Raw genomic sequence first — 22,764 nt, 5'->3', positions numbered from 1 at the left:
CAAACCCCCTGCCAAATTGGATTCTCCAATCCTTCATCATGCCCCTTCATTGTATTTACCCCATATGACTTAAACCCGTAATGGAAAATAGTGTCCAAAGTTGAAAATGCCACTTTTTTGTCATTTTGCAACATATAATAAAATGTAATAAAAAGTGGTCAAAAGGCTGCACAGTCCTCAAAATGGTAGCACTGAAAATGTCATCTCATATCACAAAAAATGACACTACACAGCTCTGTACACCAAAGTATAAAAAAGTTAGCGCCCAAAAAATTAGCACCAGAAGATAGCAAAATGAAAAATTTAGTTTTATACATGAGTTTTTAATTTTTGTAAATGTATAAAAACATGAGCCCTCTCCATAGCCGGCAAGATGCAGCAAAGACTTACTGGTAACACCTGCAATCAGTGCTAGCACGGGCGCCACCATCTTGCTGCTGTTGCCGTCTCGGGTCTCTCATTTTAACCTTTTCATTACAATGTGCAATCAAATTTTAAAAAGTAAAAAATAAAAATTATAATAAAAACCCTAAAAATTATAATCACCCCCCTTTCCCTAGAACTGATATAAATATAAATAAAAAGTAAAAATCATAAACACATTAAGTATCGATGCTTCTGAAAATGCCCGATCTATCAAAATATAATAACGTTTTTTCACTGCATTTAACCCCGTAATAAGAAATAGCGCCCAAATCAGAAAATGGCACTTTTTTGCCATTTTGAAAAATATAAAAAAATCTAGAAAAAGTGATCAAAAGGTTGTTAAGTCCAAAAAAATGGTAGAATTGAAAACATCATCAAAAGTCTCAAAAATGACACCACCCACAGCTCCGTACAACGAAGTATGAAAAAGTTATTGGCGCCAGAAGATGGCAAAGTCCAAAAAAAATGTTTTCAGGAGGTATTAATTTTTGTAAATGTATGAAAACATTATAAAACCTTTACATATTTGGTATCCCCGAAATCATACCGACACAAAGAATAAAGTAGACCTGTTATTTGGGGTGTACAGTGAAAGCTGTAAAATCCAAGCTTATAAGAAAACGGTGCAAAAGCGTTATTTCACCATTTTCACTGCATTTGGAATTTTTTTCCTGCTTCCCAGTACACGGCATGGAATAATAAATACCATCACTATGAAGTGCAGAAAACAAGCCATCACAGAGTTCTTTACGTGTAAAAATAAAAAAGTTAAACATTTTTAAAGGTGGGGAGTGAAAAATGGAAATGAAAAAACAAAAAAGGGCCGGTCGTTAAGTTGTTAAACATTGAGAAGCTGTGTGATGAGACAGATACTTACCCTGTTCAGTGGTGAACTGTTGAGCAATTCCAGCTGGATTGTTTTGGTTTTTTTTTCATTTCTTTTACAACAATCAAAAATACATACAATGCACATCTCCTCACAGAAATAACCATCAAATGTGTACATTTAAAACCATCATACAAAAAGGAAGACCATATAGGCCATAAATGACCTCCCTCCCACTACCGGTGGTGACCCAATTGGAAATGCCCTCTTCCCTTTCTATTACTTTTCACATCTTCTTCATGCAATTTCAGAATGGTTTCATATCTCATAATTTGCCCTACTAAATTCCTCCATTCTATAAATTTAGATTTTTTTTCCCTTGAATTCCAATGATTAATTAATATAAACCTAGCTGCACATAATAATTTATGTTTTAGTTCCTATCTATCTTTATGCGCTTCAATCCTAAAAATCCTGCACAGAACCGCTACCTCAGAGGTGATGGAAGCCCTTGGTCTCCAGTTTTGAACAATTATTATCATACATCTCCTTCCAAAACATTTTTGTAATTGGACATTCCCACATTATGTGGCCTATATCTGCCCCCTTCTGAGATCATCTATTACATCTGCAGTTCACCTTTATTCCTTCTTTGTATAGTAAATCAGGGTATAATAAATTCTGTATAGTATATTCAATTGAATCAATCTGTGGTTAAGACTTTTAGACACAGACTTGACATTCCAGCTGTGGTGTTGAAATGATTCTCTGCATTGTTCTGTTCTCTCTTGTATTTGTGTTTCGAGGGCGACCAAAGTCCAAACTGGAAAGTTAGGGTGCCAGTTGTATAGGGTTTGTCAGATAATTAAGGAAATTAGCACCAGGTGCCAGATTAGCACCAATAACTTGCAGGTATCAGAAAGTGTTCTCTAATTTTGATCAGTGTCATTTGCAATTATCTCATTTACGTTTTTATCTTGTGCTTTGAAATAAGCTTAAAATCTGCTCTTTTACTCATGTGAGGATATTCTCACGCACAATGCGGCACATTTACTTACCCGGTCCTAAGATCGTGTGCCTGAGTTCCTGCAGGTGTCACTGCTGCGCCGGAGTTCACCTGCTTCTTCATGGTGCATGTAAGTGCTTGATCTTATAACACAATGGGGCACATTTACTTACCCGGCCCATTCGCGATCCAGCGGCGCGTTCTCTGCACAGGATTCGGGTCCGGCTGGGATTTAAGATGGTAGTTCCTCCGCCGTCCACCAGGTGGCGCTGCAGCGCCGAAAATAATCTTAACGCCCCGGAATGCACCATCCCATAGAAGGTGAAGGTGAGCGCTCCCCAAGCGACACATTTTCGGTTTTTAAATGCGGCGGTTTTTCCGAATACGTCGGGTTTTCGTTCGGCCACGCCCCCCCGATTTCTGTCGCGCGCATGCCGGCCCCGATGCGCCACAATCCGATCGCGTGCGCCAAAAACCCGGGGCAATTCATGTACAAGCGGCGCAAATCGGAAATATTCGGGTAACACATCGGGAAAACGCGAATCGGGCCCTTAGTAAATGACCCCCAATTTGTTTTCTAAATTCCGTGGTTTTTAGGATTCCGTCGGGTTGTCTGACTCCATGCCCCCCCGATTTCTGTCGCGTGCAAGCCGATGCACCGCAATCCAATCGCGTGCGCAAATCTGGGGCTGCAATTCGGCGCAAATATTCGGGAAACCAGACGAATGTGCGGTGTTCGGACCCTTAGTAAATGAGCCCCATTGACCTTGACATTTGGGAAATTGTGTGTTTTTCTCTAATGTTGATCTCCAATGTATATTTTACTTGAGACATGAAGGGGGGAACAAGACTTCTAAAAGTCAAGGCATCCCCTGGACTATAGGCAGTGTAACATATAGATGATTACCCTGGGCTCTGATCCTGGCTTACTGGCAAACAAATGACTTTGCCGGGCAAGCCAGCCATGTCAGACTGATGTAGCATTAAATTGTTGCCATGAAGATGAATACATTTTAATACAAGGCGGCTATATACAGCCAGACCCCCAAAAAACTGCACCACAAAACCTGAACGTGGTAGCACCGCCTGAAGAGATTAGACAATCTGCTCTCTGCTGTCAGGGGGAATAGGGAAATGATTTACATAAACTGCTTAAAAGACATATACCACCAGGGTGAAGGTCTATAAACCAGGCACACTGACATAAATGTTTTAAATATTATGCAAATAAGCCTGAGGAGCGCCAGGCTCCATTGACATCTATGGAGCCTGGAGCACCTTGGGCTTATTTGCATAGTTTTTAAAACCTCTTTTTGTAAAAGCAAAGGCTTATGAAGCTTAAAGAAGAGCAGATGCTGACAGAGGGGGTACATCCCGGCGCGTAAGTGTGCTTGGCTCCCAATCTTTCATCCTGGTGGTCCTTTAAATAAGGAAGAAATGCAGGAAAAAACAAGGACACAGGAACATTTTTTTAAATAAAGTATATTACAAAGTTTAATATTATCATCTGCACTATTCATTTATGGAATTTTACTAAAAGTTTAGTGTTGTTGAAAGGGGGCCCGTGCAAAGTTTACTACATAGCGTTATAGGAAATCTACCACTAATAATAAGTAAAATTAAAGTAGACATACTTACCCATCTTTTCCTCGATCCTGGCGCTCATAAATACGACACTCAAAAATACAATCAACGCGTTTCACCGCTCCGCGTCTTAGTCAAGGTAAAGATGCTGAGCGTCACAACGCGTTGATCGGATTTCTGTTCTGTCACCTGCACATGCTTTTAATCCAATCCATATGAAGATCCCTCGGATTGGGTTTACAGTACCGGATTTGTCCTCTTCTGTGCAAGTTGTTATCCTACAGCTGGCATTTTTTATTCCGTGCACCATACCATCTGTGGGAGTCTGAACACATGGATACAAGTGAGCTGTTTCACCGATAGTGACTATATTTTTTACTATTATTAGGTTATACATTATTTTTAAAGGGAACCTGTCATGAGGATTTAGGTCCACATAACTCCTTAAACAGGATATCAAAAATGATTGATATCCTATAATCTGGGATATTCAGCATTAAACAGAAAAATTACTTTTAAACCTGTATTCAAATGACCAGTAAGTAGTCACAGGGGTGGAGAAGAGTCCCCCAGGGATATCCCCTGGTGGAATTGATGTCCCATAGACCAGGTACATAATCACGAGACTGGGTGGCAGATGCTGAAGATAGCTTATGATGGTTAACTTACCCTATGGTACACTTTTGAAACCAGTCTGTTTCAGACTTGCATGACTCTCCTCCGCCCCCATGACTCACCAGGTGATTTGTATGCAGCTTTTAGAGTTCTTTTTCTGTGTAATACTGTATCTTCCAGAATATAAAAGGACATTAGTGTAATGATCTCTGTGCCTTGGATAACAGGTTTGTGGCGACTTGTTGGCATAAATCCTCAATGACGAGTCCCCTTTAAGTTTACACACAAGACTTTATTTCTCAAAAATGTCATATTTATTGAAAAGATCTCATTACATCTAGAATGAATTACAGTACATGTCCTCATCAAATACAATGTACAGAGGAACAACACATTGCCATCTTTTATATACCAAGTTCGTTTGACATAATATTTTATATATTACAGACAGGTAAGTATGGTTAATACAATACAGTACGACGCCTACTAGGGAAAATAACTGTGACTTATTGAGTAGATGTATGCCTGTATGCCTGAGATGGAACAAGTCTTAATCCCTACCATAATGTGGCTGACCTACATTTCAGAATCAATTAGATGACTAGTTGGTAAATCTATGCCCAACATATTACCATGGAATACCAGATAGTGTCAATGATATATCATTCTGCCACACTTAACCTTTAATAAGTAACCTTTAATATTATCTTTATCTTATATCTATCTGGGGTTATTAAAACTAAGTTTATTATAAATATAATGGAATACCATGGTATCGAAAGAAAGGTGACTGGATTGTACCTGTGTGGAGTAGCATACCATGAATATATAAAACATGTAAAATATTATAAGGTACAAAGAGCACCTCAGTATTGTGACCTGCCAGCTTTATATTGTAGCTTATATTCACTGTAAATGACATAACCCACGCATCTTGTGTAATAGTTATGCCTTCTGTCTCCATTGAGGACAATGGTAGACATGCAGGGTACCTTTGGTATGTACAGCAGAACATATCCATAAGATACCAGTTTCTATGCAGCGGTTCTGCCACATATTAGAGTGTGAATAAGGCCTTGGCGTGATGAAATCCAATGTTCGATCAGCTCTGATAGGTTACATCACATCAATGATATTTACACTACTGTATTGTACAAGCTGTATATATTCTTTCACAATAAGATATAAATTAATAGCACCATGATCCCATATAAAGATATAGACAGGTCCACAGGGTGCTCATAATATTCAACACTGATATTCCATTTAGTGCAGTATACAATGTCATTCACAGCAAAGCGGATAGTTTTCTTATTTCCCATGCAAAACAGTTAGCAGTGTAAACATATCCATAAGTGGTAGAGCATAAGGTAGGGAGATACAGCCTTGTAGATATAATAAAATATAAAACATAAAATGTTCTGTAGAATGGAAAATAGTAGCACAGAATTCTAATAATTTGAGATTTTCAGTGTTTCTGGAAGAGTTACCCAAAAAGTGTTAAAGGGGTTGGATCAAATTTATTACATAACCATAAGATAGGTCATAACTGCCAGGTGGGTGGGACACAACCTCTGGCACCTCCACCCATCATGAGATTGGAACTCCTGAGCCATCGGTATTAGCACTTATTTAGATGTGCATCTTTTACATCCGTATGCTATCAGTGATTACTGACCCATTTTCTCTACAAATATAAGGGTGAAATAAATCTGTATAAACCAGCTTTTTGCAGCTCTAAGTGTGTGCCAAAAACATGAAGAAGCACTGGAAAAGCGGCACCCAAATTGTTGTGAATGTTGGAAAATTACCTATATTGTGGTGCCCACACTTCATAAATGGGATGCAACAGGTGCAGCACAGAGAAAAAAAGACAGTCTTCTGTGGAAAAGTCAATAATAAATGCCCTCCACAAAATTAAGACCATTTTAAGCTCAGATAATGCTGGAAAAACAATTTTTTTGCCATTTTAAGATAGTTAAAGGGGTTGTCTGAAACCCTTTCATTCCGGCCACTCCCACCCGTCCCCATATCTCAGTGCCTGATACAGCGCTGGGAATGGTGTCGGCCAGCTAGATACTGTTCCCAGCGTAGCTTCTGTGGCCCTGTAAACAAACAGGAGCACAGCCCGGAGAGACGGTAGCGGGTGGGACCGTGGAGGTAAGTACAAGATTATTTTTTTAAGCAGTGTTCCCCCAGCCACATATCCATTTTTCATAGGATATGAGACAACCCTTTTCAGAACTATACTTATTTTTTGGAGATCAAAGAAATAAATGTAGTACTATAATAAATTATAGAGGACATGTAATCAGTGGGTATTATGGTGTTCAGAATCCCTTTGATTCCATGGATAAGTGGTAACTTGTTCCAACACTGTTAAGCTACATGGACCTATGCACTACAGAGCATCCAGAACCAGAGCTTATAGAGCTGTATAACATACCTGTCATCTAGCTGGAAACCATTGAAAGGAGAACTGGTGCCCTTGTTCTGCAAGCTAAGGGGCATATGGACTGGTTGCCGTACATGGCTGTGACTTTTTACAAGATTCATATGCCATGGATATAAAAGTGAAAACTCCTAGTGTCCTAGAAAAAATTCACAGAAAATGTATAATCCATAGTTACATATCCATAGTGGTTTCCCCAATCCCCAGTCTGAATTCAGGATCAGTTGCTATACTATTTATTGAGACCTTTTCATTCTAAAATGAAAGAAATCAACCAATAAATAGAGTATACCGCAGCCTAGCTCACATGCAGTGATAGCTGATGTGTACTAATCTGTTGTGACCACTACACAGAGAACGGCGCTGTCCACTTCCTATCCCATTATTTGTTTGTCAGTTGTGAGCATATCTAATCTGTGGTGTGCTGGGTGTTAGACATTTACTAAGCTAAACCCAGGTAAAAGTTTCTAAATGTGTCAAAACCGCAGAAAACAGCACGTAGGCCAGTTTATTGCTGCAAACCGAAGCAGAATTCTCAGCTTTTAGCTTTCCTACTATCTTAAGAGATTTATCAATAGGTACAAAAATAAGCAGAATACATGGAACCCTGTGCACATTAGGTAAATATAGATGTAAACACGACCTCTCACCCCAGCTGAGAATATCAGATTCATTACAACAGTGGTTTACCCTAAAACGTCACTTGTTTATGTTTAATAGATGTGCACCCAAGATACTATGGGGTGCATCACTAAGCAGTGTGATCATTACTCAGCTTGTATGTGACAATTCACTACTGCTACATCAAAATGACAACTGAATCCATATGGATCATACATGACATTACTGAAAGATGGCAATGCATTGTCATGAGCCCCATTCAAAAAGAAATGCAGGTCACATGACAGCAGCGCAGGGTTGGCAACATCAGCACTCCACCGACACGACCATGAGTTGTATGTCACATTGAACCAGTTGTGAATGAACATATGCATAAGTACAAGTGCAGGTTCTAAAAAAACATGTAGTGCTGTTTCATCGTCTTCACAAGTCAGAAATATAAAGTCATCCAGCAGACTGCATTGGTGCAGCCATCAGCCATGTTAGTTGGCTTTCCCTTCTTCCAAATGAAGGCAGCCAATGGAGCTTCTTCTTTCTTCCTTACTGATGTTCTCTTTCAACTCTTTTCTGACGGACTGCAGGGAAAAAAGAATTCTGTTTAGTGAAATGGGCACAAAGGGAGAGATTTATCAGTTTTTTTGTGTACAAGTCCTGGAATAATTGCAATTACTTGTGAAACACCAGGAATTGCGATTATTTTGAAGGAGGTGTGGGCAACAGCAGAAGGGAACACTTGTACCTGCGCACTTTCTACACTCTCTAGTTTTGACGTAAAACAATGCCAGGCAGGGCCTGGGGTACTTTTGTCTGACAGTGCAGCCGCCCACCAGAAACATCAGGAGGTCTAAGAGTCCTGATGTATTAACTGCAACACACAACCAATTCCCCCCAAAATATCTTTCTGTATGACAACATGCAGTTCTACTTATAGCCAGCAGGTGGTGGTAGCTTCAATGACGCAGCAGCTTCTACATAAAGTTTCTACAAAAATATGTAGTTTGGTAGGAAACTCTAAAGATATCTTCCACCAGGACACTGCATGAATTCTGAAGCCAACAACTTTTTCATACTTCAGTGTAAGTAGCTATGTGAGAAGTCATTTTTCTATGACTTTGTCATTGCTACCATTTTGGGGACTGTACGATCTTTTGATCATTTAAATTTTTATGTATTTGACAGCTGGTGTCATGACTGTCTCTGGCTTTTTGCATTTCTCTTTCTTCTTGGGTTGTTATCCAGGTGAGAGTTTCAAGTCAACAGCACCTTGACAAAAAATAAACAGGAGTAATTTGAGCCTCAAATGGCAGATGCCACATTTTTTGAAGGTTTTTAAACCATTTTTCCCCAACTTTCCCGAAAAAGGGGTCGTGTCCTCGGCAAAAATAGCCACGGTCCTTGTGTCATGACAACTAGACCAACTAATAGGAGGTACAAAGTATAACTCGCCAGTCTTTTACTGCACCAGATTCATCATCCACCATCAGACACAGGGATTAATCTGGCGCAGCAGAGAACTGTCTAGTTCCATTCTGCATTGGTCTAAAGTCCGGCACATCATTACATCTCTCTTACTTTCTCTAACCAATAAAGTTTCTCTTAAAGGAGGTTGGACGACTTATGACATTTATCCCCTATCCACAGGATCATTGGAGGTCCGACTTCTGGGACATACAATGACCATGAGCAAAATGATGTGCAAGTTCTCTAAAAGCTTCATATTAATAGAGCTCTGGTGCACACGCCATAGCTGCACTCCATTCACTTCTATGACTGCTCAGTCCCAGAGAGGTGAATGCAGCACAGGTTGGCAACTCAGGAGCACCTGCAGTAGTAGCAGCTGGACTCCTTGTGATCAGAGACTTATATTCTTTAGGAATATGTGTCATCAGCGACATCTAAAATGAGGTTGCAGCAGTGCTGAGATCATTGGTATGTATGCCACAAAAAAATCTAGAATGGTACTTTTATCTTCTTGGAACTGCTGAAATTGTATTTCTACTTGCATGACTATTCCATTGTTGTGCCACATTAGCGTTGTGCCATGTTATGCTGGACTTCTCGGGATTAATTACTTTCTCCAGAATATGATGCATCCCACTTTTTTTTCTAGATACTGATCTTTAATTTCATCCGATACTATTTTAATTGGCATACAAAGGATAAAATCATAAAACCTGATCCCATGGTTCCTCTGTCTATAATAATAATATATCCTTTAACCCCTTAACGCTCTGCGCCGTAGCTCTACGGTGCAGAGGTATAAGGGATGTATGAAGAGGGCTCACGGGCTGAGTCCTCTTCATACAGAGGTGGGGGTTTTTGCATTTTGCACAAAACCCCCATCGCTAATAACCGCGGTCGGTGCTTGCACCGATCGCGGCTATTAACCCCCGCCGCCGCCGGCGGCGTTTAAAAGACGCGGCGCGTGGGCGCCGCCATCTTTTTTTCGATCGCCACGCCCCCGAACGTCATCGGGGGGCGGCGATCAGTTGCCATGGTAGCCTCGTGTCTTCTTTTGACACGAGGCTATCTGGCAGCTGCATATTCGTTACAATGAGCCAGTGGCTCATTGTAATGAATGTGCTGCAAAAATGCCATATATTGCAATACAGAAGTATTGCAGTATATGGTAGCAGCGATCTGACCATCTAGGGTTAATGTACCCTAGATGGTCTAAAAGATAGTGAAAAAAAAAAGAAAAAAAAAAGTTTAAAAAATAAAAAAAATTAATAAAATATTAAAAGTTCAAATCACCCCCCTTTCCCTAGAACGGATATAAAACATAACAAACAGTAAAAATCACAGACATATTAGGTATCGCCGCGTCCCAAAATGCCCGATCTATCAAAATATAAAAACGGTTACGGCCGGCGGTGACCTCCGAGGCGGGAAATGGCGCCCAAATGTCCGAAATGCGACTTTTACACCTTTTTACATAACATAAAAAATGAAATAAAAAATGATCAAAATGTCGCACAGACCTCAAAATGGTAGCAATGAAAACGTCGCCTCATTTCGCAAAAAATGACCCCTCACACATCTCCGTGCGCCAAAGTATGAAAAAGTTATTAGCGTCAGAAGATGGCAAAAAATTTTTTTTCTTTTTTGTACACATTCGTTTAATTTTTGAAAATGTATTAAAACACAATAAAACCTGTATAAATTTAGTATCACCGCGATCGCACCGAACCAAAGAATAAAGTAGGCGTGTTATTTGGAGCGAAGAGTGAAAGTCGTAAAAACTGAGCCCACAAGAACGTGACGCACGTGCGGTTTTTTTTCAATTTTTCCACATTTGGAATTTTTTTTCAGCTTCGCAGTACACGGCATGTTAAAATAAATAACATTACGGGAAAGTAAAATTTGTTACGCACAAAATAAGCCCTCACACAGGTCTGTACACGGAAAAATGAAAAAGTTATGGATTTTTGAAGTTGGAGAGCGAGAAATGAGGCGAAAAACCCTCCGTCCTTAAGGGGTTAATATTACTGTTATTTTCCACTATTAAGCTCAATACAGTTCAGGGGTTAATGTCCTCAGTTGTGCCATTCCTATCAGTAAAGAACTAGAAATACATAGAAGGAAAAGTTATGACTCTGTTACTTCACTAAAATTAGAATAAAAAATGATCAGAGGGGGGAGGTTCACTGACACAATCTGGAAATAAATGTAGATGACTCAGAGCTGGAAGAGACGCTTGGTTGGACTGCAAAGGCTTCAGGGTGCCAGAAGGCATTACTATCAGACATTTGTACTCTTGATCGGAGAAGGAGGTAGTTTCCAACCTTTTATCATCACCATTTGCAATTCCAGAATACTGAATTTGAATTAAATTAATAATTCGAACCACACAGTGTTAAATAATATGCCCTGTATTTTTTGTGCCGCTCTGTTTACATTTTTGTCTCTCTAGAGTAATTACTAGAGATGAGCGAACATGCTCGTCCGAGCTTGATGCTCGGTCGAGCATTAGGGTACTCGAAACTGCTCGTTACTCGGACGAATACTTCGCCCGCTCGAGAAAATGGCAGCTCCCGCCGTTTTGCTTTTTGGCGGCCAGAAACAGAGCCAATCACAAGCCAGGAGACTCTGCACTCCACCCAGCATGACGTGGTACCCTTACACGTCGATAGCAGTGGTTGGCTGGCCAGATCAGGTGACCCTGGGATAGACTAGCCGCTGGCCGCGCTGCTCGGATCATTCTGTCTCTGGATGCCGCTAGGGAGAGAGCTGCTGCTGGTCAGGGAAAGCGTTAGGGTGTTCTATTAGCTTACTGTTAGGCAGGAGTGATTCTCAAAGAACCCAACAGCCCTTCTTAGGGCTACAATAACGTTCTACTTTTTTTATTTTAATTTGCATCTTTTACCATTTTGTGAGGAATTAGCAGGGGGACTTGCTACCGTTGTGTTTAGCTCTTAGTGGCACACATATCCATAGCAAAGACCGAAGTGGGAAAATTCAGTAGGGGTTGGATTTCTATTAGGCAATAACTCAGTGTCATCTCATCTGGCATAGTAGTGTGCTTCCTTTGATACTTGGCTAGAAAATAGCCATAGGAGAATACAAACAGCTTCTTGAAGCCTACAGTAGCGTTCTATATATTTGATTTCTGGTTGATCTGCTGGTGGCTTTAGTTTCTGCAGTGCATGTACTTGCCAATTCTGAGCAATTTGTAGTGAGACTTGCGACCGCTGTGTTCTGCGCTTAGTGGCGCACATATCCATAGCAAAGGCTGAAGTGGGAAAATTCAGTAGGGGTTGGATTTCTATTAGGCACTAACTCAGTGTCATCTCATCTGGCATAGTAGTGTGCTTCCTTTGATACTTGGCTAGAAAATAGCCATAGGAGAATACAAACAGCTTCTTGAAGCCTACAGTAGCGTTCTATATATTTGATTTCTGGTTGATCTGCTGGTGGCTTTAGTTTCTGCAGTGCATGTACTTGCCAATTCTGAGCAATTTGTAGTGAGACTTGCGACCGCTGTGTTCTGCGCTTAGTGGCGCACATATCCATAGCAAAGGCTGAAGTGGCAAAATTCAGTAGGGGTTGGATTTCTATTAGGCAATAACTCAGTGTCATCTCATCTGGCATAGTAGTGTGCTTCCTTTGATACTTGGCTAGAAAATAGCCATAGGAGAATACAAACAGCTTCTTGAAGCCTACAGTAGCGTTCTATATATTTGATTTCTGGTTGATCTGCTGGTGGCTTTAGTTTCTGCAGTGCATGTACTTGCCAATTCTGAGCAATTTGTAGTGAGACTTGCGACCGCTGTGTTCTGCGCTTAGTGGCGCACATATCCATAGCAAAGGCTGAAGTGGCAAAATTCAGTAGGGGTTGGATTTCTATTAGGCAATAACTCAGTGTCATCTCATCTGGCATAGTAGTGTGCTTCCTTTGATACTTGGCTAGAAAATAGCCATAGGAGAATACAAACAGCTTCTTGAAGCCTACAGTAGCGTTCTATATATTTGATTTCTGGTTGATCTGCTGGTGGCTTTAGTTTCTGCAGTGCATGTACTTGCCAATTCTGAGCAATTTGTAGTGAGACTTGCGACCGCTGTGTTCTGCGCTTAGTGGCGCACATATCCATAGCAAAGGCTGAAGTGGCAAAATTCAGTAGGGGTTGGATTTCTATTAGGCAATAACTCAGTGTCATCTCATCTGGCATAGTAGTGTGCTTCCTTTGATACTTGGCTAGAAAATAGCCATAGGAGAATACAAACAGCTTCTTGAAGCCTACAGTAGCGTTCTATATATTTGATTTCTGGTTGATCTGCTGGTGGCTTTAGTTTCTGCAGTGCATGTACTTGCCAATTCTGAGCAATTTGTAGTGAGACTTGCGACCGCTGTGTTCTGCGCTTAGTGGCGCACATATCCATAGCAAAGGCTGAAGTGGGAAAATTCAGTAGGGGTTGGATTTCTATTAGGCACTAACTCAGTGTCATCTCATCTGGCATAGTAGTGTGCTTCCTTTGATACTTGGCTAGAAAATAGCCATAGGAGAATACAAACAGCTTCTTGAAGCCTACAGTAGCGTTCTATATATTTGATTTCTGGTTGATCTGCTGGTGGCTTTAGTTTCTGCAGTGCATGTACTTGCCAATTCTGAGCAATTTGTAGTGAGACTTGCGACCGCTGTGTTCTGCGCTTAGTGGCGCACATATCCATAGCAAAGGCTGAAGTGGCAAAATTCAGTAGGGGTTGGATTTCTATTAGGCAATAACTCAGTGTCATCTCATCTGGCATAGTAGTGTGCTTCCTTTGATACTTGGCTAGAAAATAGCCATAGGAGAATACAAACAGCTTCTTGAAGCCTACAGTAGCGTTCTATATATTTGATTTCTGGTTGATCTGCTGGTGGCTTTAGTTTCTGCAGTGCATGTACTTGCCAATTCTGAGCAATTTGTAGTGAGACTTGCGACCGCTGTGTTCTGCGCTTAGTGGCGCACATATCCATAGCAAAGGCTGAAGTGGGAAAATTCAGTAGGGGTTGGATTTCTATTAGGCACTAACTCAGTGTCATCTCATCTGGCATAGTAGTGTGCTTCCTTTGATACTTGGCTAGAAAATAGCCATAGGAGAATACAAACAGCTTCTTGAAGCCTACAGTAGCGTTCTATATATTTGATTTCTGGTTGATCTGCTGGTGGCTTTAGTTTCTGCAGTGCATGTACTTGCCAATTCTGAGCAATTTGTAGTGAGACTTGCGACCGCTGTGTTCTGCGCTTAGTGGCGCACATATCCATAGCAAAGGCTGAAGTGGGAAAATTCAGTAGGGGTTGGATTTCTATTAGGCACTAACTCAGTGTCATCTCATCTGGCATAGTAGTGTGCTTCCTTTGATACTTGGCTAGAAAATAGCCATAGCAATAGGATAGGATTGTTTGGTTCTAAAAACTCAAAAAAAAACAAAAAACACAAAAAAAAACAAAAAACACAAAAAAACACAAAAAAAAACAAAAAAAAGTAAAAAAAAAAAAAAAGTTATAACTCTCATTTTAAAAATGTTTAACCCCAGGGCTAGGGGTAGAGGACGAGGGCGGGGACGTGGGCGTCCAACTACTGCAGGGGTCAGAGGCCGTGGTCCTGGGCGGGGTGAGACACCACCTGCTGATGAGGGAGCAGGGGAACGCCGCAGAGCTACACTCCCTAGGTTCATGTCTGAAGTTACTGGGACTCGTGGTAGAGCACTGTTGAGGCCAGAACAGTGCGAACAGGTGATGTCGTGGATTGCTGACAATGCTTCGAGCAATTTGTCCACCACCAGTCAGTCTTCCACGCAGTCCACCCATGTCACCGAAATCCCCACTCCTCCAGCTCCTGCACCTCAGCCTCCTCCCCCCCAGTCTGCCCCCTCCCAGGAAAATTTGCCATTTGAACCGGCATACTCTGAGGAACTGTTTTCTGGACCCTTCCCACAGTCACAAACCACTTGTCCGGTTGCTGCTGAGCAATTTTCCGATGCCCAGGTTTTCCACCAGTCACAGTCTGTGGGTGATGATGACCTTCTTGACGTAGTGGAAGTGTGTAAAGAGGTGTCCGACGATGAGGAGACACGGTTGTCAGACAGTGGGGAAGTTGTTGTCAGGGCAGGAAGTCCGAGGGGGGAGCAGACTGAGGGATCGGAGGATGATGAGGTGACAGACCCAAGCTGGGTTGAGAGGCCGGGTGAACACAGTGCTTCTGAGACGGAGGAGAGTCCTCGACCTGAACAGGTTGGAAGAGGCAGTGGTGGGGCCAGACGGAGAGGCAGGGCCAGAGCTGGTGCATCAGCGCCACTGTCAACTAGTGAAGCTCCCGTGGTGAGGGCTCTTGCGGCGAGGGCTAGATCTTCAGAAGTGTGGAGGTTCTTTAAGGAAACACCGGATGACCGACGGACTGTGGTGTGCAACATTTGCCAAACCAGGCTCAGCAGGGGTTCCACCACTACTAGCTTAACTACCACCAGTATGCGCAGGCATATGAATGCTAAGCACCCCACTCAGTGGCAACAAGCCCGTTCACCTCCGGCCGTGCACACCACTGCTCCTTCCCCTGTGTCAGCTGCTAGTCAGCCCCCTGCCCAGGACCCTGGCCCAAAAACCCCATCGTCGCCTCCACGATCCTCCACAGCATCCACCAGCGTTCAGCTCTCCATACCCCAGACGCTGGAGCGGAAACGCAAATATAGTGCAACCCACCCGCACGCCCAAGCCCTTAATGTGCACATCTCCAGATTGCTTAGCCTGGAGATGCTGCCCTATAGGCTAGTAGAGACCGAGGCCTTTCGCAACCTCATGGCGGCGGCCGCCCCTCGGTATTCGGTCCCCAGCCGCCACTACTTTTCCCGATGTGCCGTCCCAGCCCTGCACCAGCACGTGTCAGACAACATCATCCGTGCCCTGACCAACGCCGTTTCTGACAAGGTCCACCTGACCACGGACACGTGGACGAGTGCTGCCGGGCAGGGCCACTATATATCGCTGACGGCACATTGGGTTAACTTGGTGGAGGCTGGGACCGAGACTGACCCTGGGGCTGCTCATATACTGCCGACGCCGAGGATTGCGGGGCCTACCTCGGTCCAGGTGTTTCAGGCCTACTATGCCTCCTCCTCCTCCCACCCCTCCTCCACCTCCTCCTCCGAACTACCATCCGTGGGCACGGCGCCATCAGTCGGTAGCTCTAGGCACAGCAGCAGTGCCGTCGCTAAGCGACAGCAGGCGGTGCTCAAACTGCTGAGCCTAGGCGACAAAAGGCACACCGCCCAAGAGCTATTACAGGGCATCACGGCGCAGACTGATCTGTGGCTGGCACCGCTGAACCTCAAGCCGGGAATGGTTGTGTGTGACAACGGCCGTAACCTGGTGGCGGCTCTGCAACTCGGCAGACTGACACATGTGCCATGCCTGGCCCATGTGTTAAATCTGATAGTGCAGCGTTTCCTCAAGACATACCCCAATCTGTCTGATTTGCTCACGAAGGTGCGCCGCATCTGTGCGCATTTCAGGAAGTCCAGCCCAGATGCTGCCACTCTCAGGGCAGCGCAGCGCCGCCTCCAACTGCCCGCTCACCGACTGTTGTGCGACGTGCCCACGAGGTGGAATTCAACACTGACCATGTTATCCAGAGTTTACCAGCAGCGCAGAGCGATTGTAGACTGCCAGATGTCAACTTCCACCAGAACTGGTAGTCAGGTCAGTCAGCTTCCTCAAGTCTACAATGAGGAGTGGACGTGGATGTCTGATATCTGTCAGGTGCTGAGTAACTTTGAGGAGTCAACACAGATGGTCAGTGGCGATGCCGCCATCATCAGCCTCACCATCCCGCTGCTTGGCCTGTTGAAAAACTCTCTGGTCAGCATGAAGTCGGAAGCTTTGCGCTCGTCACAAGAGACGGGGGAAGAATATTCCCTTGTTGATAGCCAAAGCACCCTGAGGTCTGTTTCTCAGCGCATATCGGAGGAGGTGGAGGTGGAGGAGGATGAGGAGGAAGAGGAGGAGAATGTTGGCGAGACACAAGAGGGGACCATTGTTGAGTCCTTCACTGTTCAGCGTGTATGGGCAGAAGAAGAGGAGTTGGAGGAGTTGGAGGAGGAGGAAATGGACAGTCAGGCCAGTGAGGGGAGTGAATTCTTACGCGTTGGTACTCTGGCGCATATGGCAGATTTCATGCTAGGCTGCCTATCCCGTGACCCTCGCGTTCAAAGAATTTATTCCAGCACCGATTACTGGGTGTTCACTCTCCTGGACCCACGGTACAAGCAAAATCTTGCCACTCTCATCCCTGCAGAGGAAAGGAGTGTGAGAATGCATGAATACCAGCAGGCCCTGGTGCACAAGCTGAAACAGTATTTCCCTTCTGACAGCGCTAGCGGCAGAGTGCGTAGTTCTGCGGGACAAGTAGCGAGGGAGAGTAGGCGAGCAGGCAGCTTGTCCAGCACTGGCAAGGGTACGCTTTACAAGGCTTTTGCCAGCTTTATGTCACCCCAGCAAGACACTGTCACCTGTCCCCAGTCTCGGCAGAGTAGGGCTGATCTTTACAGAAAGATGGTGAGGGAGTACGTAGCTGACCATACCATCGTCCTAAATGATCACACAGCTCCCTACAACTACTGGGTTTCAAAGCTGGACATGTGGCACGAACTGGCGCTGTACGCCTTGGAGGTTCTTGCCTGCCCTGCCGCTAGCGTCTTGTCCGAGCGGGTTTTCAGTGCAGCTGGTGGCATCATCACCGATAAGCGTACACGCCTGTCGACTGACAGCGCTGACAGGCTGACGCTTATTAAAATGAATAAAGGCTGGATTTCTCAGAATTTCCAATCTCCACCAGGTGAAGGAAGCTCAACCTGAATAATTGATCCACTCCTCCTCCTCCTCCTCATTTTCCTCCTTCTCCTCCTCTTTGTACAGTAAAGCAGAGGAAAATGGCTATTTTTTGACAGGGCCCACTGGCTCTTGCTATACTTCATGCATTTAATTTTTCTGGAGGGCCACCTACCCGGTCCTCTGTTTGAAACAATTTTTGTGAGTGCCACATACAGGCACTCAATCTATTCCATTTTTCTGGAGGGCCACCTACCCGGTCCTCTGGTTTGAACAATTTTTGGGACTGCCACATACAGGCACTCAATCTATTCCATTTTACTGGAGGGCCACCTACCTGCTCCTCTGGTTTGAAGAATTTTTGGGACTGCCACATACAGGCACTCAATCTATTCCATTTTACTGGAGGGCCACCTACCTGCTCCTCTGGTTTGAAGAATTTTTGGGACTGCCACATACAGGCACTCAATCTATTCCATTTTACTGGAGGGCCACCTACCTGCTCCTCTGGTTTGAACAATTTTTGGGACTGCCACATACAGGCACTCAATCTATTCCATTTTACTGGAGGGCCACCTACCTGCTCCTCTGGTTTGAAGAATTTTTGGGACTGCCACATACAGGCACTCAATCTATTCCATTTTACTGGAGGGCCACCTACCTGCTCCTCTGGTTTGAAAAATGTTTGGGACTGCCACATACAGGCACTATCCAAATTAAATTGTCTCCATAGCAGCCTCCACACGTTGTCTCCATTGCTACCTCCAAAAGTCGTCCATATAGCTGCCTCCATACATCGTCCCTTTATCAAACGAGGTGTGTCAGGCAGAAATTTGGGTTGTTTTCATGGATTCCACATCAAAGTTGTTAACTTTGTCGCCACCCTGCTGTGTTATCCACAAAATATACTGGCAAACTTTTACCATTTAGGGATATTATTTCAGCGCTTCTTGCGCATCTGTTTACATTCCCCTAACCCGCCATATCCCAAACTTATAAGAACGCTACTACACTTAACTTGGTGCAGGCTGGGACCGAGTCTGACCCTGGGGCTGGTCATATACTGCCGACGCAGAGAATTGCGGGGCCTACCTCGGTCCAGGTCTCAAAGGCCTACTATACCTCCTCCCACCCCTCCTCCACCTCCTCCTCCTCCGAATTACCATCCGTGGGCATGGCGCCATCAGTCGGTAGCTCTAGGCACAGCAGCAGTGCCGTCGCTAAGCGACAGCAGGCGGTGCTGAAACTGCTGAGCCTAGGCGATAAAAGGCACACCGCCCAAGAGCTATTACAGGGCATTCCACATCAAAGTTGTTAACTTTGTCGCCACCCTGCTGTGTAATCCACAAAATATACTTGCAAACTTTTACCATTTAGGGATATTATTTCAGCGCTTCTTGCGCATCTGTTTACATTCCCCTCACCCGCCATATCCTAAACTTATAAGAACGCTACTACACTTGATCTTATACAAAAGTGCTGTTTGGGGAGTAGCCTAGAGACAGGGGCTTGGATTTGCGAAAGCTCGCCTGGCAGCGGAGCGCCAGCTCCATGCGCATCATGCGCTTCTTGCGCATCTGTTTACATTCCCCTCACCCGGCATATCCTAAACTTATAAGAACGCTACTACACTTGATCTTATACAAAAGTGCTGTTTGGGGAGTAGCCTAGAGACAGGGGCTTGGATTGGCGAAAGCTCGTCTGGCAGCGGAGCGCCAGCTCCATGCCAAGATCCAACTAACATAGTTTTAACTGCAGCACCTTTAATCTACTACTAGTTCACTGCCTCCATACATGGTCCCCTTATCAAACGAGCTGTGTCAGGCAGAATTTTGGGTTGTTTTCATGGCTTCCATGTTAACTTTGTCGCCACCCTGCTGTGTAATCCACAAAATATACTGGCAAACTTTTATCATGTACCGATATTATTTGAGCACTTCTTGCTCACCTCCTTTGGTTCCTCTCTGCCACCCATTGGTTTGAAGCCTGAGTCAATTTAGGGTATGTCGCCATGACACTCTCTAGCCTGCTGCCGCTGCCTCTGCATGCCGTCCCCTATAGTGTCAGGGTCAATTATTGCATGTTTTAGATACTATCTAGCTTCATTCTGTCACTCTGTCATGGCCATGCTGTTGCCCATAATTTTGGCATAATGGTGCGTTTAAGCAGCCTCAGAGGCATCCATGCATGCTGCCCCTGCTGTTTCCTGTCCATTTCCGTGGTGTTTCCATCCTTTTCTGAGGTTCCCAGGTGTTTGGCCAAGCTTCCCTGTGCAGAGCCTTGGTCCCCTTGAAAAATGCTCGAGTCTCCCATTGACTTCAATGGGGTTCGTTATTCGAGACGAGCACTCGAGCATCGGGAAAAGTTCGTCTCGAATAACGAGTACCCGAGCATTTTAGTGTTCGCTCATCTCTAGTAATTACCCTTTTGCACAACAATTAAGTTTCTAAAAATGACTTCTGTAATTATATTAGACGTTACAAGTTTCTGACTATTTCCAAAATAGCATTATTGTGAATGCAGTCCTGGAGTAAAACACATGATACAAATGAGGATCAGAGTGAAACATATCAATACAGATTTATTGAAAAAATTTTGAAGGGTGGGAAACTGTAAAATAAAATAGACTATATTTATCTTTCAAAGGAAGTCTTATAGGACATCTACCACCATTTTCTCGGTGGTAGACTGTCCCATATGCCCCCCTCGTTACATTATGCTCCCTATGGAGCCTCTTTGCGCTTCCTCCGGGGCCCCTGTGGTATGGAGAAAATAAACTTTTATGTATATTGAAATGAGCCGGAGGCGCTCAGGGTCTCGTCCAACGAGCGCCTCCTGGCTCCTCCGAAGCCTAATTTATTCAACACCCATGACGTCATCCGCCATTCTTGGATCCGGCATCCACTGGATACCTACGCAAGACAGAAGATCTTGTGCTTGTGCTAGAATTCAAGAGTGCCGGATGAAGTAACCTGCTGCCTGACCGTGCTGGACTTGGGAATGCTGCATAAGAATGAGGCGGGGTGTGAATAAATTAGGCTTCAGAGGAGCCAGGAGGCGCTCGTTGGACGAGACCCTGAGTGCCTCCAGCTCATTTCAATATACGGTACATAAAAATTTACTTTCTCCATACCACGGGGGGCCCCAGAGGAAGTGCAAAGGGGGCCCCCGTGAGGCTCCATATTAAGCATTAGGTAATGAGGGGGGCATATGGGACAGTCTACCACTGAGAAAATGGTGGTAGATGTCCTTTAACATCTCCCCCAAGCAGTATAATCTGCTGGCAGAGTGTTCAAGAGAAAATAACTTTGATTTAAAAAAATACCTTTATTATATCAGTATATAATGAGGTTTTTGAGATATTCCCAATTTAATCTACCGTGTAATCTATATGTTAATGAGGCAGTTGTTGCACCCAGGGCTGTCTACCTGGAGCCCTGCTTTTCCAGCCTGTACCACTATCCTTTCAGTCAGATAAGATGGATTAAACTGAAAAAATTTGGGAAATGGTGTAATTGACAAAAATGATAAAAGGATGTTGAAAATTCACAGTACATTCCTCTACAACATGCTCTCGACAGATTTAAAGAGAACCCGTCATGCAAAATAACCCCCCTAAACTAAATATATTTTCATAAACTGCCATTAGAGAGCATTGCCTCTATCCCTTCATTGTCCCTCTACATGCCTGTAAACCTAAGCAATGAGGTCCTAAAGATGTATGCAAATGACCTGTGAAATGTGCAATGAGTCATTAGCATATTCAAGCTGTCCAGCTTATTCATGAGTGGGAGGTACAGCCACACCCTTTTAAAACATATGTAGCTCCTTCTTTTTTCTTAAGTGTGTACACTGGTCTATGTTTCGGAGTCTCTCACACTCCTAATATTCAACGTTCAGCAGTTACACTTTAGACCACAAAAAATTCTTTTGCAAAACTGTTTTATCGTTCAATAGCATATACAATGGTACATTTGGCATAAGTACTTCACCCTTCTTCGGTTGTAGTATGCCGTAGTCATATTGAAAAGTCCACACTCAATCTTCCATGGCTTCACTGAGACACCGAGCGCCAGGTGAGTCTAGTGACGTTTCGGAGGGGAAACCGTCCTTCCTCAGACATGCGCAGTAGCGCCTAGGTGTGGGTTTAAATGCTCAGTACACACCCCCAGTGCTTGACTGACAGCTGCTCCATGTGCTTGCTGGTGGCCACACCTCCTGCAGCCTGTGTGTGCATGTGAGTGTGTGTATAGGAGAGATACAACAGCTCCAGGCAGCCATGTTATAGCAGAACATGTCAGGTACTTGTGTAGCTGATGTCTGTGTCCCACACATGTGTATCAGGAGGATGCAGCATGTCAGCAGATGCAGCATAGACACCAGCAATGCTTTACTATACATTACACACAGACATGAGCAGGGGGAGGAGAGGGGACAGGAGTGACATCACTGCCTCTGACCATGTGACCAGCCTCATTTACATAATAAAGAATAGATGATTTTACAATGATTAATGTATGAAATAACTAGATAAAGGCTGGGATGGGATCCTTGTGAGCTGCTCCAACAGGTAGTAGTGACAGGACAAGTGACACAGACCTGATGACAGGTGTCCTTTAAATGTTCCTCCTCTCTAGCACATTTACGTGACAATGACTTACTCAGCCAATGACTTGTTGTACGTGCTGTCATAGGCCAGAGCAATAGACATGTAATATCTCTGTAAAAGTAAAGGTGTTTTTTTTTATTTTAAATAGGTCTCTACACTTCTATAACTTCTGAAAAATCTATTTGAGGTAAAAAAAAATCTATTTTTCTCTTTTTATCTTATTTAACCTTTTATCATGTTTTCTGTATCATCTGTACTGTCCATAGTGTTCTCTATAAAATCTAAAATGTTAATGATGATATAGCAGGTGGTTCATCCAC

The 22,764-nt window shown here is 43.7% G+C and overlaps 1 protein-coding gene across 2 annotated transcripts in view; it reads right to left on the bottom strand.

Moving 5' to 3' along the window:
* Positions 1-7,393: 7,393 nt before the first annotated feature.
* The window catches only part of LOC140127470 (tropomodulin-2-like), a 61,939-nt gene continuing 46,568 nt past the window's right edge, over positions 7,394-22,764 (bottom strand). For both annotated transcript variants that reach the window (XM_072148217.1, XM_072148218.1), the window contains one exon: positions 7,394-8,105. In XM_072148217.1, the coding sequence (XP_072004318.1) occupies positions 8,071-8,105 (35 nt within the window). In that variant the 3' untranslated portion in view covers positions 7,394-8,070. The remainder of the gene's footprint in view (positions 8,106-22,764) is intronic.

This window comes from Engystomops pustulosus, chromosome 4 (genome assembly GCF_040894005.1).
Source record: "Engystomops pustulosus chromosome 4, aEngPut4.maternal, whole genome shotgun sequence".
Taxonomy (NCBI): domain Eukaryota; kingdom Metazoa; phylum Chordata; class Amphibia; order Anura; family Leptodactylidae; genus Engystomops; species Engystomops pustulosus.
Note: the sequence above shows the minus strand (reverse complement) of the source record. Positions and strands in the feature narration are given on the sequence as shown.